Raw genomic sequence first — 27,949 nt, forward strand, 5'->3', positions numbered from 1 at the left:
CCTCAGTCAGCCATTACCATAAGCCGAGGGATCAACCTTAGCTCAAACAGCATTGCAGATATTCTGAAAAATGGTGGTGCCAACAAGGTTAGGCTACATCATAGGGTGATAAGCATAGAGTAATACATTTATACAGCATGGAAGCAGACGCTTCGGTCCAACACATCTGCACCGATCAGAAATCCCAAACAGAACTTGGCCCATATCCCTCTAAACCCTTCCTATTCAAGTACTCATCCAGATGCCTTTACAATGTTGTAACTGTACCCCCCACCTCTGGCTGCTCATTTCATACACATAGTACCTTCTGCGTGGAAAAGTTGTCTCTCAGATCCCTTTTAAATCTTTCCCCCTCATCTTAAACGGATGCCTTCTAGATTTTGAGTCCCCCAGCCCGGGAAAAAGACCTTGCCTATTTACCCTATTCATGCCCCTTGATTTTATAAGCCTCTATAAACAATGGCAACAGTTATAGACAAAGGTAAGTGATACACAAAATCAAAACTGAACAGCCCTCAGCCCCCACATCCAGTCTTGCTGGAGTGGACAGTTAACTAACTAACGAGAGAAGGTGGCTTCACCACATTCCCAGCGTGTCAGTGCAAAGAACAAAGCTGAGGTGTTTGTGAGAATCCTCTGACAGAAGAGCCAAGTCGATAATCTAGACTGACATCAGCATCACAGATGTCAATTTAAAAATGTGAAACAGAACTAAGAACTCTGGGTGCTGGAGATCTGAAACAAACACAGAAATTGCTGGCAAAATACAGCAGGTCTGGCAGCATCTGTGGGACAAAGCAGAGCTAATGTTTCAAATTCTGTGACTCTTCTTCAAAGCACTATCTTATAAAGAATCACCTGACTTGCAATGTTACTTTGCTTTCTCTCCACAGGTGATGCCAGACCTGCCGGGTTTCACCAGCAATGTCCATTTTTGTGTCCATTTACCCAATTTGATTCAATTCAAATGATATCAAGAAACAACTAAAGTCACTGGGCACAGCAAAGGCCATGAGGTCAGTAATAGAGATCGTAGTGCTGAAGAACTAGCTGCACCTCTATGTCAAGCTGTCCCCAGTCAGCTGCAACACTGACATCTATCACATTACTGGCCATCCTGGGGAGGGTCACCATCCATTTGAAACTGAATTAGACTAGACATATAAATACAAGAATTCTGCACTAAGTCTCCTTCTGATTCACCAAAGCCTGACCACCATCAATAAGCACAAGTCTGTGACAGAATGTTCCCCACTTGCCTGGATTTGTGCAGCTCCAATAATACTCAAGAAGCCTGACACCATCCAGGAAAACAAGCAGCCCACTTGACTGGCACCACATCCACATACATTCACTCTTCCCCCACTGAAGCTTGTATGGCACCACAAACATTCACTCCTTCCACTGGTGCTCAATAGCAGCAGAGTATACTATCTACAAGACGCACTGCAGAAATTCACCAAAGGTCCTTTCAGCATCTTTCAAACCCATCTCCACTTCCATCTAGAAGGACAAGGGTAGAACATACATGGAAGCACCACAACCTCCAAGTTCCTCTTTAAGCTATTCACCAAGCTGATTTGGAAATATATTGCCGTTCCTTCAGCATCACTGGGTCAAAATCCAGGAACTCCCTTCCTGATTGCATTGTGGATTTAACCACAGTCCGTGGACAGTAGCAGTTAAAGGAGGAAGGTCACCACTACCTTAAGGACAAATAGGGATGAGTAAAAAATGATGGCTCAGCCAGTGATACCCACATTCATGAATGAATAAAAATAATTTTGTGGCTTCAAGAGCCAGTCAGAGGCCAGGAATTCTATCCACTATGTACAAGACAGGAGTGTAACAAAATACTGTCCACTTGCCTAGGTCAGTACTGCTCCAACAAAACACAAGCAATTTGATACCAGGACTAAGTTTTGAGATGCAAGTAGCTCTGGTTCAAATAGCAATTAGACTGTGATAAGGGAGCAAATGAATATCAAGAAAAATAAAAACATATAGGAATAATTGCTTGATAATGCAGAAGTTCAAAACTGTTAAAAAGGGGACTCAAAGTTGAAACTTTTCATCTTGCAGTCATCAGGACTAGGACGGGAGACGTTGAAATGAAACACCAATTTATACATAGGCTTGGTTCATTAAATCATGGCTGGCATGGAGATATGGCAAAATTTGTTAACTGTCAATCTTAGCTAGTTGATTAACCATCAGGCCTAACGAGTTAGCTAAAATTAACAGTTAACAGTTCTTGCTGCATCTTCATGCCAACAATGGCCCAACCAACCAATCAGTACCCTCTTATCATGCTGTACAAATTGGTGCTCCCTTTCAAAGTTTTTTTCTTTTATTTGAATCCTGGCGAAAATCTTTGACTGTGTCCGTTTATAGCAATGCTTAAATGTGTGGAGGAATTCTCACCTGTTTGCTTTTTCCAAGTTTTCCACCTTTTTACGGAGTTCACTGTTTTCATTTGAACAAGATTCCACCCTGGTAAGGAGGAGGATGGGATATTGATGAACAAGAAAGTTATTAATCTTATTATCTCGGAAAGGGGTTGACAGTTTTATTGAACTTAACTTGCTATTGAGGGGGCAGATAATAATTTATCAGTTGACTATTTCCAAGACTAAGCGCATGCATTCCGTCGACCTACTGTTAAAGATAGGTGGATATCTTTCTCAAATGGTTTGTTCTTCTTTCCAAACAAATGACCAATGTTGCACAGAAAGTAAGAACTACAGATGCTGGAGTCTGAGATAACACACTGTGGAGCTGGAGGATCACAGCAGGGCAGGCAGCAGAGGAGCACGGAAGTTGACGTTTCAGTTCGGGACACTTCTTCAGGTCCAGACCCAAAACATCAACTTTCCTGATCTTCTGATGCTGCCTGGCCTGCTGCGTTCCTCCAGCTCCACACTGTGTTGTCTCTAACCAATGTTGCTCTTGGATTGGTTTCAGTTCTAATCCAAGCAACCTGCCAATTCTAAATTGTCTTGGCCTTGTTCTTCCATACAGCTACCACGCTAAACGGGAAGATGAAATCTGTACGCAACCAGTTCAGTTAGAAGTGGCACCATTTTCAGACCCATTTGATTATATCAATCTCAATACCTTGGATAAAAATATACAATGCCACATCAACACACTGTCACAGAGGCAAGGGGCAGATAAGAGATATCATTGTGACATCCAGACTGGCCAATAAATTACTCTCAAAGTGCAGTTACCTTTGTTATTTAGAAAACGTGTCCAGTCACTATATAAGCAGCTAAGTCGAGGTGAAAAATTATTCAATACAAAACTATAAAAGAGCTCATTAGATGCTAAGTTATCAGGAATACTATGACTTTACAAAGTCAAAGGCTTACTTCTTTTCCAGTGTATCCATGTATTCTTTCTTCTTCCTTCTGCTTTCTTGGGCAGAGATCTGCAAAAGAAACAAACATTATCACAGGTTGTTTGCGATCAGAGAAAATCTGATCAAGTGAACTGATGATAGGCATTCATGATTTACATTCATTAATCCTCACTTAATATGTACCATGTTAAGCACAGTCTAAAATATATATTATAAATCAGAAAAGATTTATAAAGGATGTTGCCAGGATTGGAGGGTTCGAGTTATAGGAAGAGGCTGGGTAAGCTGGAGCATTGGAGACTGAGGGGCCATCTTACAGAGGTTTATAAAATCAAGAGGGGCATGGATAGGGTGGATAGTCAAGGTCTGTTTCCCAGGGCAGTGGATTCCAAAACTAGAGGGTATAGAGTTAAGGTGAGAGGGGAAAGGTTTATATAAGGACCTGAGAGGTAACTTTTTCACACAGATGGTGGTGTGTTTATGAAACAAGTACAATTACAACATTTAAAAAGCATCTGGATGGGTATATGAATAGGACAGGTTTGAGAGGGATATGGGGCAAATGGGAGTAGGCCAGATTGGGATGTCCGGACAGCACAAAAGAGTTGGACCAAAGGGTCTGTTTCTGTGTTGTGTGAGTCGATGACTCTAATTAAAGGAAGACTAACTGAACTGCCAAATGTTTTAAATTTTACACAGGCTGGTATCTTCTTGCACTGCATAAACATTGTTTTCTGTTTAATTTCATACTTCTTGCAGTATTTCTTGAGTGCAAGATGCAAAGCTTTGACAGAACACATCTTGCTTTCAGCAATACGCGTTTATCTTGTGTTACCTTGTTCTTAATTTTTCTGCGTATCTTCTTGAGTGCTTTCTCTTCTGCTTTTGTAAGTGGTAGTTTGACAGGTACCGGGTATCCTTCAGCAATTAGAGTCCGTTTCTCTTCCTCTGTTAGTATCAAAGGTCCTGATGAGCCTTGTAGCTTCTGCATCAAAGGGAAGTTTGGTAATCTCATTTTAAGGGCTTTCATTCAATTCTAACTATTCACCAGTCACAGGACTGAGTTATTTCATATTTGAACCACTTGTAAAATTAGATTCTGGGTCGTGGAGATGAGGCCGAAAGCACAAGACCAGGTCAGCAGTGAATCACAGTAATTTTCAGAGGTCAGAAAAAGACTCCTTTTAAGCTTAAGCTAAAAAGGAGAAAATTTTTGGTATTAAAATGGGGTATGCCCAGAGCCAGAATCGTTTCAAAAATTACCCATGATTCAGTTTTAAGCTGCATTTTCAAATTTCTGCCTGTTATCATATCCAAAAGGTACACGCAATGCCCTGATAGCGCCCAGCTTTCCTCTCACAGTGGCAAAAGATAGGAAGGTTGGATTATGTATTACTTAGTACCAGAAGTGCGTCGCTTACATGTGGTGCGGTGAGAAGAGGAGAGCTGGACAAAGCAGATGGTGCACGGGTTATGCATTTTCCCATGGGCTGTGGCTGGGTAGGATCTGGTGGTTGAACAGAACGAGTTGGACTTTGCCCACCCTCACAATCACTGCCATGGCTGCTTGGTGGTGTTGGCGGTAACTGGAGAATATCTGCTCCTGCTGCAAAAGAAAACAAGTAACACAGTCACTGTATGAACAGGGGCTCAGCCTGTGTCATGGTAAATTGTCTTCAGGACAGAGTGAAACAACTGACAAATGCAAGAGAGTTTAACTCTATTTACATTATTCCAACAGTTACATAATTTACATACATTAATTGCAGGGCGCGGGTGGGCAGGGGAGGTGGTGGAGGGAGGGGAGGGAGGGAGGGAGGAATGGAGGGAAACAGACAGAGAATGCACACACAATTTAGAAAAAGACAGCCTTTCTCAACCTCAACTCAGCTCTGTAACTAGATGTAGAAAATGCATCTAGGTGGATCACTTTTTTTCATTTATTGGGATACCTCATTGAAAAACAGGGAACCTTAGTGCAAAGTAATATCGTCAGTAGTTGAAATAGCAGTAGACAGGGCCAGAATCAAAAATTCATGGTCATGTGACAGCAAGTTTGGGAAAAAAGAACATTAACTTCTCTCTTGTACGTCTGAACAGATTACAAGTGAACAACGAGCCATATGGGAGCACAGGAAGAGAGTTTTGTGGCAGAGAAAAAATGATTCTTGCATGTTGCATTAGAAATTGGAAGATGCAAGTACTCTCCTAGAAAACAGGGGTCATGATGAAATATAGGATATAAAGTTGTGAAGGAGAACTGAAAGTGCAACTATTATAGCCAACTAGCATTTAAAATTGTAAACACTACTTGTAAAAAAAAACTGAAAGAAGCAATGTTACTACTCCCAACAAATGCAGAGAAGACCAAAATGTCATAATTCAATTGAGTGAACTTTTGCATAACATTTCAGGTGCACAGTTACTGTAGATCACATATATCCCCAATAATAATAATGTAACAGGGATTTAGGAATGTCAATCAACCTGTACTTAAAATGTACATTGTGTTTGCTAGAAAGCTTCAAGACAAATGATCCAACAGTCAGCATGAATGTGCATCAACTTATCAAAAAGAAAATATGATGTGGGTAGGCAAACAATTCCTGCCCCTCCATCATTATCCTTGAGGTGCTGTTGGTGAGCTGCCTTCTTGAGCAGCTTCAGTCTGTGAGATGTTGCTCATCCACAGTGCTGTGAGGAAGGTAGTCCCAGAATTCTGACCCAGTGTCAGGGAGGAACAACAATATATTTCCAAGTCAGGTCGGCACAAGGCTTGGAGGAAAACATGTAGGTTGTAGTCTCCCAATGCATCTGCTACCCTGGTTTTTCCACGTGGTAGAAGTCATGCACTTGGAAGCTGGTGTGAAGGAATCTTTGTGATTTGCTGCAAAGAATGTCCATTTGTCAACAAAAAACAAATATGGGGCAGCAAGGTGCCTCAGTGGTTAGCGCTGCTGCCTCACAGCACCAAGGGCCTGGGTTTGATTCCACCCTTGGGCGACTGTGTGGGTTACCCCAGTTTCCTCCCACAGTCCAAAGATGAGCAGGTTAGGTAGATTGGCCATGCTAAATTGCCCATAGTGTTTAGGGATGTGTAGCTTAGGTGGGTTATAAGAGAACGGGTCTGGGTGGGATGCTGCAAGAGTTGGTGTGGACTTGTTGGGCCGAATCCTGCAAATTGTACAATGCATTCTTGGTGGAGGGAGTGAGAGTGTTTAAGGTGATGGATAGGGTACCAATCAAGCAGGCTGCATTATTCTGGACTTAGTGACCGTTGTTTGAGTTGCACTCATCTTGGCAAGTGGGAAGAACTCCATCACATTCGTGAATTGTGGTTGGTGGATAGGCTGGGGAGTCAGCTATTCCAAAACCCCAACTAATACCTGCCACCTGCATGTGAAGATAGTTAATACACAACAAGCACAGGATATCTCTGTTCATTTTGGTTTCTTGATTTTCTTTGTTTAAATATCAATGTAATTTTTCTTGCTCCCTACTTAAAGGCAGAAGCAACTGTAATTGAAATCAGTAAGCATCCAACACTCTCCTACACCTTGGTGAAATGGTCATTATGCATTTGTGAGCTTTATCTGTGAATGTGGCCAGACTGCTTAAGCATGTAGCTATCACACACAAGACTGAATTTGTCTTCATGTGACATCCACAGAGAATAACAGCTTGCAATACAACTGGTCGAAATCTGCATATCTATATTTAGATTCTGAGATTATCTCAATTGTCGGGGATTCATTTCGCTGACTTTATTCTTCTTGGTTTGCCTTCATTAGGAGAATAAGTGACATCCACGGAAACCAAGACACATTTTACACATTAGAAATTCATTGGCTTGCATTTCCTCTCTTTTTTTCTTTAGAAAAATCTTGGTGCTACTACACAACAGTATTATAAATCTTAAAATATACTTTTTTCAGTCAATGTGCAGTTTTACATATTACATTTGATCAAATTTAACTTTAAATTCCACCGCCTGAATGATTTCCTGTGAAGAATTAATTAACTAATCAGTCAGCCCAATTTGAGTATATGCTATAGTTCAAAAGGTATGGAACAATGCTTCAGTTTATCAATTATGCATCTCACCTTCTTTTGGAGCCAGATTGAGGAATTGATCCACCTCATGTGGTTCCAGTTTGATCTTTGGAACAACCTTCGATGTGCACATTTTAGTCTAAAAGAACACAACGTGAGCAGTGTGAAATATTGATCACAAAAAGAACACAGTTTAAAAGAAACATTCAGTCTCTAGTGAAGAGAAATTCAGACATCATTAAAGTTACTGGAATATGTGCACGAAATGACCTGAAAGGGTGCACACGTGGCCTCAGTTGAGAAGTCTACAAATACTATACAAGTGTACATTCGAGTACAAGGAAATCAGTTTTTGGCTCGCAGCAATATAATTTTTTTGGATCCCTCATGTAAAGTCAACCCTATGGTTTTAAGGGACCAATCTGTATTGTAACTGTTAATTACTTACTGGTGTGACTATATCGTGGCTTTAAGAGATGTGTTTTGTCCTGGTTTCTTTTACAGAGAGATTGGGGTGGGGGGGGGGGGGGGGGAGTGGCAGGGGTCTGGGGGAGGTGATAAAACAGGTGATGACCAGTCTATGAAAAGATAAACAACTTGTATAGCCTTGAGTTTTTTCAAAAAATATATGTTAAGAACAATAGAAGCAGCCTGAATGGGTGTGGTCAAGCTGTCACCCACAGAACCAGTATCTTTAATTTAGCTTTCAGCAGTTGCTGCTGGGGGCTTGAAGAGGTAGAAGCAGTTTTCCCCTTCTCTCAGGTTTAGCCGCAAGCTGGGGGTTCTCCACCTGCTATGGGAATTGCATGTGAGACAATCCGTTCTGAAGTTGCCTTTTTCCAAGGGCATTTTTATGGGATGTTATTAATCATCTGTTCCAATATAGTAATAGTTACCGTATCTACTGTTTCTTTTGTTGTATTTTAACTGTAATGTTTGAATAAATTATGTTTTGCTTAACATCAGGTAGTGTTGACCAATTGAATTGTATTTGGAACGCAGCATCTGACATTCACCTCTAAATAAGATAAAGTTAGGGTCTAGGCTAACTTCTTAACATATTGAGGGGACTGTCTAGTCCATAACACTGGTAATTACCATTTTTCATTAATTTTAATCTCCCAGGCAATCAATAAGACTATGTACCAAATGCCTTTGAGAAAGAATAACTCGTATGGAGCACAATTTAAACTGGAGAAATAAGCAGAATTGCTTAATGAGTGTCATAATCATCAGACTATGCGCTCAGTGAATTGTGAAAAAAAAAATTGGTCTTTTGGAATTCAAGCACAGTATCAGGTTGGAATCAGCACCAGATTCACCAAGAAGGCGCAGTCAGAAGACAAATTCATAGCATCTGCTGCCTGAACTCGTCGATAAATTCCAAAAAATATACAAAACTGAGAAATGAATGTGAATTGTTTGGCCTGGTTTGAAAATATGAATGAAATATCAATGACCCAGCAAACAAGACTGTTACAAGAATGGTGTAAAAACGACTGAACTGCCTTCTTGCAGACAATCATTCCATTTTCTATGACAGGTGGTACAAAACTAAAAGTTATTCTAACACAAAATTCTCCTGAAGAAAATGTCAAAAAAAGGTGCTGTCAGTCATGGTCCTGAGAAAAATGGATAGATGAATATGATAATAAGAAATGGATTAAAGACCACGAATGAAGAAAAACATTTGCTCATATGAGACATGTACAAATCCCACCTTGTTGATTGTACAAGGTCAATAAAGTGGCAGTATTTCCTGGCCGTCTCAAGTATCATCTAGCTCCTTGGCTGTGTATATAAATAAACCTCTTTTGAAGGCAGTATCCAAAAGGCTGCAGAAGAACTGTATATTGGAAGGCAAGAAAACATTCACTAAAAGATGGAAATGGGTGACCACTGTCACTGGTGTCAAATGGTTTTCTTAAAAATAAAAATTCATTCATGGGAAATGGGCATCGCTGCCTGGACCAGCAGTCTCATCAATGGCCTGTAAAGCTGAAGCATAGCCTCCCTACTCTTATCTTCAATTCCCTGCACAATAAACCATAACATTCTATTAGCTTTCTTGGTTACTTGCTGTAAAATCTCTGTTCCGTTGGTAGGTGTCGGTATCTGCTAGCAGGGCATCTGCTTTCTCGAAGTATTGAGCTCCATTAAAGATGACTGTGGCCGTTGTTCGCTGGTAGGATTACAACATTTCTGCCTTTCGCGAGTCTTTCCAGAGCTTTCTTCTCTTCTGTGTTGAATGTGTTCCACTTACCTTTTCCGCTCAGTGTTGGGACTATTGTCTGTTTGATGGTCCATTGTATTCCTCTATGAGTCCATTGCTCCTCAATGTCGATTCCAGCGCAGCTAGGAAGTTAACAAAATGTGAGGCTGGATGAACACAGCAGGCCCAGCAGCATCTCAGGAGCACAAAGGCTGACGTTTCGGGCCTAGACCCTTCATCAGAGAGGGGAATGGGGTGAGGGTTCTGGAATAAATAGGGAGAGAGTGGGAGGTGGACCAAAGATGCAGAGAAAAGAAGATCGGTGGAGAGGAGAGTATAGGTGGGGAGGTAGGGAGGGGATAGGTCAGTCCAGGGAAGATGGACAGGTCAAGGAGGTGGGATGAGGTTAGTAGGTAGGAGATGGAGGTGCGACTTGAGGTGGGAGGAAGGGATGGGTGAGAGGAAGAACAGGTTAGGGAGGTAGAGATAGGCTGGACTAGTTTTGGGATGCAGTGGGTGGAGGGGAAGAGCTGGGCTGGTTTTGGGATGCGGTGGGGGAAGGGGAGATTTTGAAGCTGGTGAAGTCCACATTGATACCATTGGGGTGCAGGGTTCCCAAGTGGAATATGAGTTGCTGTTCCTGCAACCTTTGGGTGGCATCATTGTGGCACTGCAGGAGGCCCATGATGGACATGTCATCTAAAGAATAGGAGGGGGAGTGGAAATGGTTTGCGACTAGGAGGTGCAGTTGTTTATTGTGAACCGAGCAGAGGTGTTCTGCAAAGCAGTCCCCAAGCCTCCGCTTGGTTTTCCCAATGTAGAGGAAGCCACACCGGGTACAATGGATACAGTATACCACATTGGCAGATGTGCAGGTGAACGGCTGCTTAATATGGAAAGTCATCTTGGAGCCTGTGATAGGGGTGAGGGAGGAGGTGTGGGTGCAAGTGTAGCACTTCCTGCGGTTGCAGGGGAAGGTGCCGGGTGTGGTGGGGTTGGAGGGCAGTGTGGAGCGAACAAGGGAGTCACGGAGAGAGTGGTCTCTCCAGAAAGCAGACAAGGGTGGGGATGGAAAAATATCTTGGGTGGTGGGGTTGTAGGATGATGCATTGTATCCGGAGGTTGGTGGGGTGGTGTGTGAGAACGAGGGGGATCCTCTTTGGGCGGTTGTGGCGGGGGCGGGATGCGTTGTGGAAATGCGGGAGACGCGGTCAAGGGTGTTCTCGACCACTGTGGGGGTAAAGTTGCGGTCCTTGAAGAACTTGGACGTCTGGGATGTGTGGGAGTGGATTGCCTCATCATGGGAGCAGATGCGGCGGAGGCGGAGGAATTGGGAATAGGGGATGGAATTTTTGCAGGAGGGTGGGTGGGAGGAGGTGTATTCTAGGTAACTGTGGGAGTCGGTGGCCTTGAAATGGACATCAGTTATAATCATCCCAGATGTCCAAGTTCTTCAGGACCACAACCTTCCCCCCCACAGTGGTCGAGAACACCCTTGACCGCGTCTCCCGCATTTCCGCAACACATCCCTCACACCCCGGCCCCGCCACAACTGCCCAAAGAGGATGCCCCTCTTTCTCACACACCACCCCACCAACCTCCGGATACAACGCATATCCTCTGACACTTCCGCCATCTACAATCCGACCCCACCACCCAAGAAATTTTTCCATCCCCACCCTTGTCTGCTGTCCGGAGAGACCACTCTCTCCATGACTCCCTTGTTCGCTCCACACTGCCCTCCAACCCCACCACCTTCCCCTGCAACCGCAGGAAATGCTACACTTGCCCCCACACCTCCTCCCTCACCCCTATCCCAGGCCCCAAGATGACTTTCCATATTAAGCAGACGTTCACCTGCTCATCTGCCAACGTGGTATACTGTATCCACTGTACCCAGTGTGGCTTCCTCTACTTTGGAGAAACCAAGCGGAGGCTTGGGGACCGATTTGCAGAACACCTCTGCTCGGTTCGCAATAAACAACTGCACCTCCCAGTCGCGAACCATTTCCACTCCCCCTCCCATTCTTTAGATGACATGTCCATCATGGGCCTCCTGCAGTGCCACAATGATGCCACCCGAAGGTTGCAGGAACAGCAACTCATATTCCGCTTGGGAACCCTGCAGCTCAATGGTATCAATGTGGACTTCACCAGCTTCAAAATCTCCCCTTCCCCCACTGCACCACACAACCAGCCCAGCTCTTCCCCTCCACCCACTGCATCCCAAAACCAGTCCAGCCTGTCTCCGTTTCCCTAACCTGTTCTTCCTCTCACCCATCCCTTCCTCCCACCTCAAGCCGCACCTCCATCTCCTCCCTACTAACCTCAGCCCACCTCCTTGACCTGTCCGTCTTCCCTGGACTGACCTAACCCCTCCCTACCTCCCCACCTATACTCTCCTCTCCACCTATCTTCTCTTCTCTACAGCTTCGGTCCGCCTCCCACTATCTCCCTATTTATTCCAGAACCCTCACCCCATCCCCCTCTCTGATGAAGGGTCTAGGCCTGAAACGTCAGCTTTTGTGCTCCTGAGATGCTGCTGGGCCTGCTGTGTTTATCCAGCTTCACATTTTATTATCTTGGATTCTCCAGCATCTGCAGTTCCCATTATCACAGCTAGGAAGTTAGTCTTTTGGAGTCCCTGTAGTTATAATTCAGTCCATGTACTAGGGCAGTCTTCTAAGTGTCTGTAAATGATTGGTCTGAGATGTTCTTGATCCATGTCTCTGAGTTGTCCGTGTTGTTGCTGAGAGTGAGTTCAGATAATTTGTCTTGTAGGAGTATTCTTTTCTTTGTTCTAGTCATCTGTTGTTGTATGGTGGTGGCTTGTTCCAGCGTGGATGTCCATTCTTGGTCAGTCACATTGGAGTACAAAGTTTTTTGGCATGCAATTTCCGCTCGTATTTGTGGAGGCGGTTTTTGGCATCATTGATCATAACCCTTATCATTCTGCAGCTGTTCTGGGCAGCTGTTCTCTGTGCCCGTGGATTGTTGATAAGTGGTTTGTGGTAGTACCTGTTTTCTGAGACATTCGTGCAAGAAGTATACTTGTTTGTGGGTCGCGCTCAGACAGATGGCCATTGGTCTCCCATCTGCTGGTTTTATACTGACATAATATATTTATCTTATAAATGTTAGAGAATTAAGGTGAATTCTTTTGTGCTGTTACTTTTACTCTATTGTATTGAGTATTTTTTTTGGGCCCAAATCAAGCAGGCTGTCAATGCCTCAGAAACATTACCCCTGTAAAAGTCTGCTCCCTAACATTTAGCCTAAAAAATATTAATTTTCACCCAACCATTTATCAAAGTTAGAATATAGAAACCACACAAATGCACGGACAAGAAGGTATACTAGATTGGTGCCAGCGTGACGTTTTTTGGTAATGTGGAGAGACTGGAGAAACTGGGCTTGTCATACTGAAAAGCAGAGAAGGTCAAGGGAGATATAATAGACATGTTCAAAACTCTGAATAGTTTTGACAGAGTAAATAGGCAGTTGGCTCAGTTGGCTAGATGACGGGCGTGTAGTTCAGAATAACAAGCAGCACAGGTTCCATTCCGATCCCAGGAGGTAGACAAGGGGCCTACCTCCTTGCCATGGTCAGTAGTAAAATCACAACATAAACCATGGTTCAATAATTCTCAAAATAAGGGAATGTGCTACTTGTAGAAGTGTAGCCTAGTAGGGGATTGAAAATTGCATTTCAATTCAAAGAGAAAGCAGAGAGTGGTGATTAGCCTACCTGGAGAAAATTTAGGGTATTCTCCAAGTTGATGATACTAGAACATTAAACATGAGTTTTTACAGCAAGGAAAGAGGTTCTCACCCCACTGTGTGTACCAGTCATCGACATCCATCTATTCTAATCCATTTTCTATTTATTCCATAGAATAAAGCAAAAGTAACAACACAAAAGAATTCACCTTCATTCTCTAACATTTATAAAATAAATACATTGTCAGGATAAAACCAGCAGATGGGAGACAAATGCCATTCGTCTGAACACGACCCACAAACAACTATACTTCCTGTACGAATGTCTCAGAAAACAGGTACGACCAGAGCCTATCGAAGAGTAACTTAAAAGGCTCTGACTCCACTACCACTGCTGGCAGTGCATTCCACACACCCACAACTCTCTGTATAAAGAACCTACCTCTGACATCTCCCCCATACCTTCCTCCAATCACCTTAAAATTATGGCCCCTCATAATAGTCATTTCCACCCTGGGGAAAAATGTAGGCTGTCAATTATTGTAAAGCAAAATCTGGTTCATTGATGTCCTTTAGCAAAGAAAATCTGCCATGCTTACCCAGTCTGGCCATCATGTGACTCCAGACCCACAACAACATGGATGATGCTTAACTACTGTCTGGGTAACTAGGAAGGAGCAATAAAAGCTGGCCTAGCCAGTGACACCCACATCCAAACAATAAAAAAAAACACTGTCCTGATGCCTTGAAGGATCTATGGACAACTACATCAAGGTCCCTCTGATCCTCTGTACTTTGCAGGGTTGTCCATTCAATGTGCATTTCCTTGCCTTGATGGCACCCCTAAAATGTAACTCCTCACTTTTCAGGATTAAATTCCATTTGAAACTGTTCAGCCCATCTGACCAACCTATTCCCATTTTCATGTAGCATAATGCTTTTCTCCTTGCTATTGACCACACTATTTTCATGTCACCTCCAAATGTACTAAGCATGCCTTCTACATTCATGTCCAGATCATTCCTGTACTTGAAAGAACTAAGGACCCAGCACCAAACACTATGGCAGGTCATTAGACACAGGCTTCTAGTCACCAAACAGCCTTTGACCACTACCCTCTGCTTCCTGCTACTAAACCAAGTTTGGATCCAATTTACCAAACTGTCCTGGATTCCATGAGTTTTTAGCTTCTTAACAAGCCATTCAAGGCTTTATCAAAAGCTTTACTGAAGTTCATATAGACTACATCAACTATACCATCGTCTACACGCCTCGGCACTTCCGCAAAAATTCAATCAAGTTTGCTAGACATGATCTCCCCAGTAAAAGGCCATTCTGACTATCCTTGATTAACCTTTGCCTCTCCAAGTAGAGAATTCCATCTCAGAATTTTTCCACCTTGGACTCATTGGCCTGTAGTTCTGATGTATTCCTACTACGCTCCTTGAATAATGAATGGTACTACATTAGCTGTCTTCCAGTTCTATGACACCTCTTCTGTGGCCAAAGAGGATTTGAAAATCAATGTCAAAACCCTACAACTTCATCCCTTGTATCCCAGAGCAGCCTGGGATGCATCTCATTTGGACCTTGGTATTTATCCACATTCAAACTTGTTGAAACTGCTAATATCTCCTCCCATTCTGCCAATTTGTTCAAGTATATGTCAGGTGCCTCCCTGATTCCTAGCCTTCCACAAAGTGAAATAGCTTCAGAAGAGAATGTTTTTGGTGAATGAGCAGTTTATCGTATTTTTTTTTGGAGTGTTGAATTGGTGGCCAATGAAGGCTTCAGTGGATAACCGGGATGGTATAAGGATTGAATCAGGCAGATCCGCAGCCATAAGATAGAGCATGAGATATAAATCCATAGTACTGTACAAAGCAAGTGTGTGAAATGGGAATTACAATCCTTAAGAATAAATGTAATATTATAGGAATGGAAGGTAGAAGGCTAAAATCAAGGCTTTGTCTGAGATCAAACCATCAGGGTTAACCTGATGAAATAAAACAAACACAGGAATGTAGCTGCAGCAGCAATGTAAGAGGTAGCATTACAAATAGAAATAATTAATACAAGTGCTTTACAGCACAGACTGTACCTTGAGGTCAAGGATAGTTAAGTGAAAAGAGGATAATTATTGATTTTAATGGATTTACTAGACAGCTGGAGAAAGCAAAAAGATATTGCAGACAAAAAAGCCCTGAAATCACCTTGAACTAATCACAGGAAATTCAACTATTTAAATCCTAACAGATAAAATAATAGGAAAAGTGAGAAAGGAATAACTGTTTCTAGAACAACGCAAGGTTCCTTCTTATGCCACCACCATAACTGCCTATTTTCAACTCGTTAAAGTCACCTAACCTCCAGCACACCAGTTGGTCACACTGTTAAAGCCTCACTGATGTGTCTTGGTTTGATTAGTCCAATACATTCAGAGTTGATCTCCCACGTTCTACTTCCTTTAAACTCATGGTCATCTTACACTGAGCTGTTTGTGCTCTTGCTCGTACCTCGTCCTGTTTCCCATCACTGCTGTGCTCAATGACAGACATTAAATGTTTAGTCAAGAAATACCATAACTTTATAACTTTTAGCCCAGCTCTCTAATTTCTCCATAGCTCGCCTATCCTGATCTTTGTTATCTCTTCTTGTACATTACCAATTATGATTGCATCACCATTGATAGCCACTGGGCAGCACAATGGATCTGTGGTTAACACTCCTGTCTCACAGTGCCAGGGATCCAGGTTCAATTCTGCCCTCAGGAGATTGAGTGTCTAGAGTGCCGACCTGTCATACCGATCTCAAGCCCATCTAACCTACACTATTCCATGTCTTCAGTTGCCTATGTCCCAAGCTGTGACAGTGCCTCACTATAGCCCACTCACTAATTGTCTTTCTTTAAAGATGCTCCTTAAAACTTTGCTCAAAAATCCAAGATTCCGACCCTGTGAAGTGTCTTGGGGCATTTCATTAAATTGAAAGGGACAATTTAAAAGTTGTTGTTGCACACAGCACCTAAATTAGCTATGATTAAAACAAATGAGAAAAAAAAGAGTGTGCTTCATTTGGTTTTTCAACACTAGATTTAAACCTCTCACGGAAAGAATAGGGCAGTGGAATTACTCTTGAACTGTTCCAATAAAGACAATGTGGGTCACTTGCTAGCCTTAAGTTCTGTAAACCTTCAAATAATATCAGGTTCAGTTTATGAATCTTCCAGAGAGATACAAATCGAATTTGACTAGGCCAACTAGGCAGAATACAAGTAAGCCCCACATGTGTAGCCTTATGCATAACACTTGTTTTCAGACAAAGACATTATTCAACCACCGATATACCAGCTTGCTCCTCTAATGAAAAGATGGTATATATTAAATGTGTGGGCTTAGCTGAACATACAAGGCAGTGGGCTCCCATAACAAAGCAGAAGACCAGTGCATTTATCATTCAAAATGAGTAGCTTTGATTTGTAAATTGACAGGCTAATCCTCACAGAACAAATAATCTAATCTGAAATCATGCTTTCTCTTTCCACCAGACCATCAAAATCAGCAGAAAGCAGGTTCAACCTGTGACGCTTAGAAAGGTCTTGTTTCCAAATGAAACAAATAACAAATGAAAAATTGCAGGCAGTGATGTAAACACATACCCTAGAAGGCAAACATGGCTAACTTAAGAGTGTGTTTAGCCAATGTAGTTGTAGCTTCAATTCCTTTACTGTTTCATGCCAGAAGCAGAAATGGGAAACACATTACAACTTTAAATTAAATCTGTCTAATCATATATTTATGTATAATAAGCCAGTTTTATACAATTCAAGTGAGTGTTAATTCACCTTCTGAAAACATTTAGAACATCACAGACTCAAACTTAGAGTCAGATTTTACAGCATGAGAAGAAGCCCTTCAGCCCATCATTTCCATGTCAGTCAAACATCCATCTATTCTAATAGATTTTTCAGCACTCAACTCTTAGCTTTATATGCTATGGTGTTCCATTGTCATGTAAATAGTTCTTCAAATGACCAAGTTCAAGATACACCCACACATTAATCCTTTCTAAACCTCCTGTTCCTTACCTTGAAACTGCGTTCTGGTTTTTGACTCCTCTAGTAAGGGGAAAGGATTTTACCCTATAACCCTCAATCAACCCCCCTACAGCATTCTTAAAAAAAACCACCCCAGTCTATCTAGTCTCTCTTCATAGCTGAATAGCTCCAGTCCAAGCAACATCCTGGTGATTCTCTTCTGCACCCTTGCTAAGGTAATCACATCCTTCTTACAGTGTGGCGACCAGAACTGTACACAGTCCTCCAGCTGTGGCCTAACTAACTATATATACGGTTTCATCGTAACTCTCTTGCTCTTGTAATCAGTCCATTGACTAATAAAGGCAAGCATCCCATATGGCTTCTTATCCACTTTAGCCATCTATCCTGTTGTCTTCAAGGATCTGTGGACATACAGGGACATCCTGTTTCCTGGGGTCCTCCATTCAATATGTACTCTGTTGCCTTGTTAGTGCTCCAAAACTGCATCAACTCAAACTTTACAGGATTAAAATTCCATTTGCCACTTTCAGCCCATCTGACAAGGCTGTCTAGGTCACATGGTTGTGTAAGGCTTTCCTCCTTTCTACTTACCAAACCACCATTTTTTAACATCATTTGTGAACTTACCGATCATACTCTTCTAAACTTCCCAAATTATGGAGAGAGAGAGAGAGAGCGCGAGAGAGAGAGAGAGAGAGCGCGAGAGAGAGAGAGAGAGAGAGAGAGAGAGAGAGAGAGAGAGAGAGAGAGAGCGCGCGAGAGAGAGAGAGAGCGCGAGAGAGAGAGAGAGCGCGAGAGAGAGAGAGAGAGAGAGAGAACTCCCCAAAGTTTAGAAGAATGAGAGGAGATGTTATTGAAACAAGATTCTAGGAGGGTTTGATAAATTGCAGATATACTGTTTCCTCTTGTGGGAATTTCTAGGACCAGAGTGCAGAACCTTAAAGTAATGGTTGCCCAGGTTAAACAAATGAGAAATTTCTTCTTTCACAGGGTAAATGAACCTGTGGAATTTGGAAGGTTGTAAAAGGTTGGCTGTGAAGTATATTCAAGGCTGTGACAAACAGATCTTTAATCAGTAAGGAAATCAAGGGTTGGGGTGAAAAGACAAGTTAATGGAATAAAGGGTTATCACTGCAGTGATGATCTCATTGAATGGCAGTACAGACTCTTGGGTGAATAGCTATAGCTGCTCCTACATCTATGGAGAAAACACAAGTGACAATAGGTATGCAGTCACTACTTTCACTGCTTCTCTCATGCATAGAACATTGATATAATTAAACTTGATCATTTCACTGAATCTTTAAATAATTAAACAATGTAAATATTCTGTAAAACAAGCTTATGCAATGCCATCTGAGAAATCTTAAAACATCACCAAAATTCAAAGATCCTCAGAGAGCACCTTCCAAACCTGCGACTGTTTCCATCTAGAAGGAGAACAACAGCAGATACATGGAAACACCACCACCTTCAAGTTCCCCTCCAAGCCACTCACCACCCTGACTTGGAAATACATCGCTATTCCTTTGCTGTCGCTGGGTTAAAATCCTGGATTCCCTCCCTAACGGGTCAACCTACAGCAGGTGGGGTGCAGTGTTTCAAGAATGCAGCTCACCACCATCTCTGAAGGGCAACTACGGATGGGCGACAAATGTTGGCCAGCCCAAGAGGCCCACATCTCAAGTAATTTTTAAAAAAAAATTTTGCTTAGCTTCGAAGTGTTTTGAAAAACAAAAATATTTTGTCAGTCTGAGAAAAAAAATTGGTGAACATAAATCTTTTTGAGGCAACCTGGGAGAACGTACAGACACCATATGCTCACACAATAAGATGTAACTTCAACCAAAATGGCCACAGTCCTGGGCAAAAACAAATCAAAGCTTTTGGTGCAGACCAAAACTTTCAATTAAAAATTAAACAAAAGGTACAAAAAAATGCATTGGATATATTTATTATTATGCAATAATTTCAATTTTAAAAGAATTGATGTGCTCCTTTTACATGTTTGTAAATTTACAAAGACGAAATATATTTTAAGGACACATTTGAAACGGACTTGAGGGGAATATATGATGCACCACCTGGTGGTCAGCAACTGAAATTAAATGGCAAAAATAAAATCTGCTCCCTTGACCACAAACACCTTAGGTTACTGTAGCGATTATAACGAGGTCAGCCAAGTGGGCATAGACTGAGCTCCCTGAATGAGGCTGTTAACATGGTGTGATGAAGGAACCCTGGCTGTCAGATACAAAATAGGAGTGTCAGAGGTTCTGTTCTCTGAGGGAGGAGGATCAGTGGCAAGGGCTCTCCACGTGTAAATAAAGAGTGACTTGGTGACAGGATACTAAGACCAAATGACAGGATAATTATTCCTTTTTAAACCATTGCAGTACTTAGGGCACAAGAACACCCACAGTACTGTCAGGAAGAAAGGGAGTCCCATGACTTTGGCCTGCCAACAGTGAAGGAAGGACAATACATTTCCAAGTTTAAGATGGTGAGAGACTTGGAGGGGAATAAATGGGTGATTGTGTTCCCAAGGGTGTGCTGTCCTCTTCCATCTAGTTGGTAGAAGTCATAGATTTGGAAGGTGATGTTGCAGGAAACTTGATGCATTACTGTTTGTTTTAAGTTTTTAACGTTGCTTTAATGCTTCAATTCTCATGATCCAAGGTTGTTCAAGGGGGAAGATGGTAATGTGGCAATGTTAAATCTTTCAGCTGCATTTTAAATGAATTGTAGGGAAAATATGATGCATCACCACCTAGTGGTCAGAGACTGAAATTAAAATGACAAAAGGAATCTGCTCCTTGGAACATAAAACATTACCGATTAGAAAACCCTCATTCAGCTGATCACAATTTATTCATTTTGAAGAGGGCTGCTTTGTCCTGGATGGTGTCAAGTCTTTTCAGTGCTGATGGAGCTGCATTCATCTAGACAAGTGGGGAGTTAAAGGGGTTAAGGGTTAAAGCTGTAGCTGTCTAGATGGTAATTCGCAAAGCATATGGGAACCAGAGATGTACAGAGAAATGAATAACAAACGGGACATTCAGACAGTCAAGGCTAGTAGTGTAGAAGCCACACTATCAAAGACCTTGGGTGGAGAACAGACAATGTTTATGAAAGACTGTAGGCATGTGGACAGTGCTTATGAAAGATAATGTGTCACACAAGGACAGTGAAGAATGGGAATTACAATTTGGATGTTGTAATCTGTACAAAACTTGGAGGTATTCTGTAACCACCATAAAGAGTGTTACCCTAATCATCATCTTCAGAAGTGTATAAGAAATAAATGACTGCTGTCACAACTTCCTAAAGTCCTTTTCAACTTGTCAAGTTGACACCATTACACAAGTGTTCTATCACAGTTCTGATTTGAGGCTTGTAGATAAATAATGGACTCTGTGCATTGGAGAGTCAAGAAATGAGTTACTCACTGCAGGATTCCCAACCTCTGACCAGATTTTGCAGCTACATACAGAGTTCAGTTTCTGATCAATCGCAATCCATTAAAATGTTACTAGTTGGAGATTCAGTGATGTTAATGCAATTTGAACATCAGTGATGGTCAGATTTCCTCTTGGTGAAGATGGTCACTGGCTAGCACTTAAGTGACAAGCAACATTCATGTCACACATCAGCCCAAGCCTTGATGTTGTCTTGGTCTTGCTGCACAAGGCCACAAATTCTTTCAATATCTGAGGAATTGCACATTGAGCTGAACGTTATGCAATCACAAGCAAACAGGCTGAAAGGTAAGTCATTGGTGAAGTAAAGGAAGATGGTTGGACATGACTTATACATGGGACATTAGGGGAATGGGTCTGGGTAGGACGCAGTTTGGAGGGGTGGTGTGGACCAGTTCGGCTGAAGAGCTTGTTTTCACACTGTAGGGATTCTATGATTCTATGACCCTGGAAGTTCTACTGCAGAGACGGGATGAGACCGAGATGACTTACCTCCAACAAACAGAATTTTTTTTTTGTTAGGGATGACTCCTCCTCCTCCTTTCCCCCCACTCCCCTGCCCCTCCCCACCCAGAGTTTATCCTGATTTGCATCAACTCCCAGTTTTGCTTTGGCTTCATGATGCCTTACAATCCTGGCGTCAAGAACAGTCAAACTCAGCTGGAGTTTAGCTCTTTTGCCCATGTTTGGGCAAAACTATAATGATGTCCTGAATTGAGAGGCAGCAGTAGGACCCAAACTGATTTTCAGAAGGTAGGCTATTCCTTTACATATGCTGCCTGATCACACTGTTGATGACCCCCTTCATCTGCTGATGGATAAGAGTGACTGGCAGGGAGTTAATTGGTCAGGTTGAATTTGTTCTGCTTTTACACAAAAGACATACCTGAGCAATTTTCTATGTTGTTATGTAGACGCTAATGTTGTAACCATACAAGAATAGCTTGGATAGGGATATGGTTAGTTCTGGAACAAACGTCTTCCAATCCAAAGACACGATCATAAATCAGAAACAGTAGAACTTACAACAGAAAGCTTGGAGGTAGCCTAGCAGTACATCACCAGCTGACATTACTTTTTAACCAAGACTTAGACTAAAAAAAAGGTAGGAAAGTCTTATAATCATCAACTAGAGGTCATTTAAATTTAACTGGGTAAAACACATAGAAGCTTTTAAAACCCATCTCTTGCACAAAGTGATGGATTTGCACTTCAAAAGCATCATAGTGGTCCAACAAAGGGTGGAACCCGAGCAATATTACCCTACCCCACCTCCAGAATAAAACATCGACACCTATAAAGCAGCTTTTATGGTATTAATCTCATTCACGCTTCAATAGGTGTGGTATATAAAACTACGTAAATTCTTAAACATCAGCTGAAGCCCATCAATTGGCAAATGTGAAAGAAATAATTACTTCATAAGATCTGGCAGAGCCCCCATCTTCCATTTCCACATACACTTTTATCTGCAGTGGAAACCTCCTAATGTGGAAAACCGAAACACTGTTGAGGAGTATTTTAATTATTTCATCCTTCTCATTGAAGGGGTTCCCAATGTTTGTACGATAGTCAGGCATTCATGGCAGCCAAATGAATTCAAGTGGCTGTTGTTCCTTGTTGGCGGAGTAGTTGATTGAACAGCAGCATTTTTGGTGAACCTACAGTTGGGTTACTAGAATTGAATAGGAATGTTATGGTCTTCAATAAATCTGATATCATTTAAGCCCTCAACTTAAGATTCGTCTTCAAATACCTGTACATTGGAATTAACTCTCTATTCTCTCATAACAATAACCTTACCCATACTTCTGGTGGCTGACAATCCAAAATTCTTCTTTCAAACTGCATTCCCTCACTGCCTATAGTTTCCTAGCAGCACATCCTTAGAACCAATAACATAATGAGATAAATAAGATTTTAAGTTCCTTTAACAGACTTTAGTAATTATATGTGGAATATCCTTCACATACTGGCAAACTCTGATGGATTCAATGGTTGAAGTAATGTGAAGGATTATGTCATTTTCAACCTTAGTATGGGTCAACTTAAGATGTCATGCATTGAATTATTATTCATAGTCCCATCCTCTAAAGCTCTGCATATCTGTTACAGGATAGATTTGTCTCACTTGTGCAAATTAAACTAATCATGAAACACGATTAAATATTAATACATTTCTCCCCCTGCACACACCCTCATGAAGCCTCAGGTCAGAAGCATGCTTCACATCCAAATAATGGAAATGACCTTAACCAACAATTATCTCCTTGGTCTTGATGCTTTCATCTTTAGCTTTCTTCATCTATTAACATTATTATGATTACAAGCTACTGTTTTAAATAGGATGCCCACATTATACATAACTTTGTGAAAGTTGCCTCCAAAATGTATCCATTTAATCTAATCATGCTAAATATTTCTCTCTTTTCAACAGTTCTAGCCCTCTCTAAATTCTTGCCACCCAATGTAGTGATTGGAACTGGGTGGCCCTCATTAACTATGAAGTTTTGGTTGGGGTTGTTAACCTGGGCCAATGAGGAAAGCCTTGGCTGACCAATATAACCAGGAGTTTACAATCTCTTCCTTTGAGGACTGATTTGGAGCTAGCTGGCCATAACCAGTGTATTGTGCACTAGTAAATAAGGGGCAATTTGGTGATGGGGCACTAGCTTCTGTACAGTTATTTCACCTCTTTAACTAAGGATATCATTAGAGTCATACAGCAAGAAAACCAGCCCTTCAGTCCAATAAGTCCATGCTGACCATAATTCTAAACTAAACTAGCCCCACCTGCCTGCGCTTGGCCCATATTCCTCCAAACATTTCTTATTCATGCACTTATCCAAATATCTTTTAAATGTTGTAACTGTACCTGCATCCACCACTTCCTCAGGAAGTTCATCCCACAAACAAACCATTGTGTGTAAAAAAAAGTCCATTTTTTAAAAAATACCTTTCTCCTCTCACCTTAAAAATATGCCCCCTAGTCTTGAAATCACAGACCCTAGGGAAAAGACACCTGCCATTCCCCTTATCCACATCCCTCATGATTTTATAAACATCTAGAAGGTCACTTTTCAACCTCCAATTCTCTAGTGAAAAGCCTCCTAGCCTAATCAGCCTCTCTGTAACCCAAATCGTACTTTCCCATGCAAAACCCTGGTAAATCTCTTCTGAATTCTCTCCAGCTTAATAATATCCTTCCAATAACGCAGAGACTAGAATTGGACACAGTCCTCCAGAAGAGGCCTCACAAACATCCTGTACAACTCAACATAGCATCCTAACTCCAATACTCAAAGGCCTGAGCAATGAAGCAAGTTTGCTAAGTCTGATGCAAACTTCAAAGAATTACATACCTGAACTCCTCGGTCTCTGTTCTACAACACTACCCAAGGGCCTAAACTGTACAAGTCTTGCCTTTGTTTGTTTTACCAAAATACCTCACATTTATTCAAATTAGACTCCATCTGCCACTCTTCAGTCCATTGACCCAGACAATTAAGACTATTAGCTAACCTTCATTAAAGAAACACTGACTACACTATTAGAAGAACCGAAGGCACATACACCAGACACCACCAACCTCATCAGCAAGGACAACATCATCAAGCTAATGGACCTATACCTTACCACCCACTTCACTTTCAATAACAAAACCTACAGGCAAACCAACGGTACACCCATGGGATCTCCAATATCAGGGTTCTTAGCAGAGGCAGTAATGCAGAGACTCGAACAAACAGCTCTGCCAATCATCCAACCCAAACGTTGGGTCCGCTATGTGGATGACACCTTTGTCATCACTAAACAAAACAAATTAGAGGCAACATTCAAGACCATCAATAATACCCTTTACTGGCATAACATTCACAAAACAGGAGGAAAACAACAACAAACCGCCATTCCTAGATGTCACAGTGGAGCGAACAGCCAATGGGGAACTTCAAACCAGCGTCTACAGGAAAACAACACATACGGACCAAATACTGAACTACAGGAGCAACCGTCCCAACACCCACAAATGAAGCTGCATTAGAACATTATTCTAACGAGCCACCACACACTGCAGCACAGAGGAACTACGCAGAGCAGAAGAAAATCACCTATACAGCGTATTCAACAAGAATGGGTACCCTATGCACACAGTCCGCCGATTCCTCAGCAACAAACCCAAACAAACAGACAAAACAGGCCCAGAAACCATAACCACTCTCCCCTACATCAAAAGACATTTCCGAAATGACTGCCAGACTACTCGGACCTCTTGGCATCAGGGTAGCCCACAAACCCACCAACACACTAAAACAGCAGCTAATGAACTTAAAAGACCCTATACAGACAACTAGCAAAACGAATGTCATCTACAAAATACCTTGCAAGAACTGTGACAAACACGACTTTGGACAAACAGGCAGAAAGCTAGCCACCAGGATACATGAACATCAACTAGCCACAAAACGACACGACCCACTGTCAACTCGTATCCTTACATATAGATGAGGAAGGACACCACTTTGATTGGGACAACACCTCCATCCTAGGACAAGCCAAACAGAGACACGCACAAGAATTCCTAGAAGCATGGCATTCCAACCGGAACTCCATCAACAAACACATTGGCTCCAAATCAATCTACCATCCCCTGAGAAAAAGAACAGGAAATGACATCACCAACCCAAGGAAACCTAAACAGATAAATAGAAAGCCAGACATAACACCAGCGCTTCGTTGGAGGCTCACTGATGTTACCTAGAATGGTGACGAAATGTCTGAAAACTAACCTTTCAGCTCAGCGAGCAAACTCACATCCGGAACCTCAACCTGAGCTACAAATCTTCTCAAAACTCGCCAACCTTCATTATCTACAATACCACCAATCTCAACATCATCTGCAACTTACTAACCATGCTTTCTATATTCTCATCTAAATCACTCATTTAAATGCCAAACAAAAGTGGACCCAGCCCAGGCCCTACGGAACATCATTGGCTTCCAGTCTGAAAAACAACTCTGCACCATCATTGTGTCTCACCGAGCAGGTTAAACTAATCATCAAACCTGGCTGAATATTAATACAGAGATAATGGGAACTGCAGATGCTGGAGACTCCAAGACAACAAAATGTGAGGCTGGATGTGAGGCTGGTGTTCATCCAGCCTCACATTTTGTTGTCTTGAATATTAATACATTTCTCCCTCTGCACACACCCTCATGAAGTCTCAGGTCAAAAGCACGCTTCACGTTCAAATAACAGAAATGATAATGATCATAATGATGACAATTTTGTATTCCACTGACAACCTCACAATTGATTGCCATATGATCTTTAATTTACTAATTAGCCTCCCACTCAGTACTTTGTCAAAGTGCACATAGCCAACGTCCACCTCTCAGCCCACAATCTTTTTGGTTACTTCATCAAAACTCAAACATTATCTAGCACTTTGCCCTCAATCTTGACGTGGAGATGCTGGTGTTGGACTGGGGTGGACAAAGTCAGAAGTCACATGATACTAGGTTGTACTTCAACAGGTTTATTTAAAATCAACTGACAATTCACCTGACGAAGAAGCAGTGCTCAAAAAGCTTGTGATTTTAAATAAATCTGTTGGACTACAACCTGGTGTCATATGACTTCCTCAAAAAACTTAAACAAGTTTGTCAGATATGACTTCCCTTGCACAAAAACCATGTTAACTATTCCTATCTCTCCAAACACATGTAAGTCCCATCTTTCAGCATCATTTCCAACAGTTTATCCACCAAAGTCACATTCACAGGTCTACAGTTCCCAGGCTTTTCCTTACATCCCCTCTTACCACTCTTCAGTCATTTGGCACCTCACTTGTATTTATAGATAATACAAACATTTCTGTAAGGGCTCCCACAATTTCCTCTAACTTCCCACAAAGTCCTGGGATAGACTACATCAGGTTCCAGAGATTTCTCCATTTTCATATTTTCAAAGACCTCCAGCACGTCCTTTTCTGTAATGGGAACTGTTTGCAAAACATCAATATTTCCCAGAGTTCTCTAGCCTCTATTTCTTCCTCCATAGTTAAAAACTTGACACAAAATACTCATTTAGTATCTCTCCCATCTCCTGAGGCTCAACACACAGACAACGTCTATGATCTTTATTGGGCCGTACTCTCTCTCGAGTTGCTCTCTTGTTCTTGACATACTTGTAGAATCTCTTAGAATTATTCTGAGTCTTGACAAATAAGGTTCTCTCATATACTCTTTGCCTTCCTGATCTTCCTCTTAAGAATGCCTTCATACTCTGTACTGTTCAAGAAATTGATCTGATTCCAGCTGCTTATATCTAATTAATGATTCTTTTTTATTCTTGACTGGACCTTCATTATCTTCATTTATTCTTTCACAACTGAGACAGGATCATTTTCCTTAATCGTTCTTCTAATCTCACATTTCTAAAAAATTCCAATCTGATGCATTAGAAATTTAGAAACTGCAGATTGAGGCACGTTATGACAAAATGTTAACCGTTCCTCTCTCCTCAGATGTGTCCTGGCCCGAGTATTTCCAGCATTTCTTCCTTGAAGTTTCAGATTTCTAGCTTCTACAGTACTTTGCTACAAAATTTCCAATGTTCAGAATCAAGAATTTTTATTTTTAGAAAAGATCATTTTCCTTGGAGAAGGCAACAAAATCGTAACTGAAATTCTCAAAATCTTGAAGGAAACTGACAAGCTTGGACGGGGAAAAATCAATTATGGCGAAGGGTTCAAAAAGCACCAAACACTAGGCTGATATTAGGAAAACTCAGGCAGAACATATTTGACTAGAGCACAGAAGAGCTGTTCAGTAAGTTATCAGACAGGATTTTGAAGCAGACACCCCGTCAATTCAGCAAACATTGGATGCATCTGGCAATAGATGGGATTTGAGATAAACTGTGGGGGGAATTAGGACAGGCTTGTATTTTGCTTGTGCTTCCTCTGTATGCAAATTCTTTTTTAAAAGTACATGATATTGTCAAGTATGCAGCAAGCATGTGCACTTTTGGATTGAGCACAGCAGTTTTAACGGGT

General features: G+C 41.7%; 1 protein-coding gene across 1 annotated transcript in view; it reads right to left on the minus strand.

Annotated features, from left to right (window-relative positions):
• The window catches only part of creb3l2 (cAMP responsive element binding protein 3-like 2), a 74,031-nt gene that overhangs the window by 14,873 nt on the left and 31,209 nt on the right, over positions 1-27,949 (minus strand). Inside the window, exons 4-8 of the mRNA XM_048548744.2 lie at positions 7,469-7,556; positions 4,786-4,970; positions 4,200-4,349; positions 3,375-3,433; positions 2,425-2,493 (exon numbers count right to left, since the gene is read on the minus strand). Of these exons, the coding sequence (XP_048404701.2) occupies positions 2,425-2,493; positions 3,375-3,433; positions 4,200-4,349; positions 4,786-4,970; positions 7,469-7,556 (551 nt within the window). The remainder of the gene's footprint in view (positions 1-2,424; positions 2,494-3,374; positions 3,434-4,199; positions 4,350-4,785; positions 4,971-7,468; positions 7,557-27,949) is intronic.

The sequence above is a fragment of the Stegostoma tigrinum genome, chromosome 18, assembly GCF_030684315.1.
Source record: "Stegostoma tigrinum isolate sSteTig4 chromosome 18, sSteTig4.hap1, whole genome shotgun sequence".
NCBI classification, from domain to species: domain Eukaryota; kingdom Metazoa; phylum Chordata; class Chondrichthyes; order Orectolobiformes; family Stegostomatidae; genus Stegostoma; species Stegostoma tigrinum.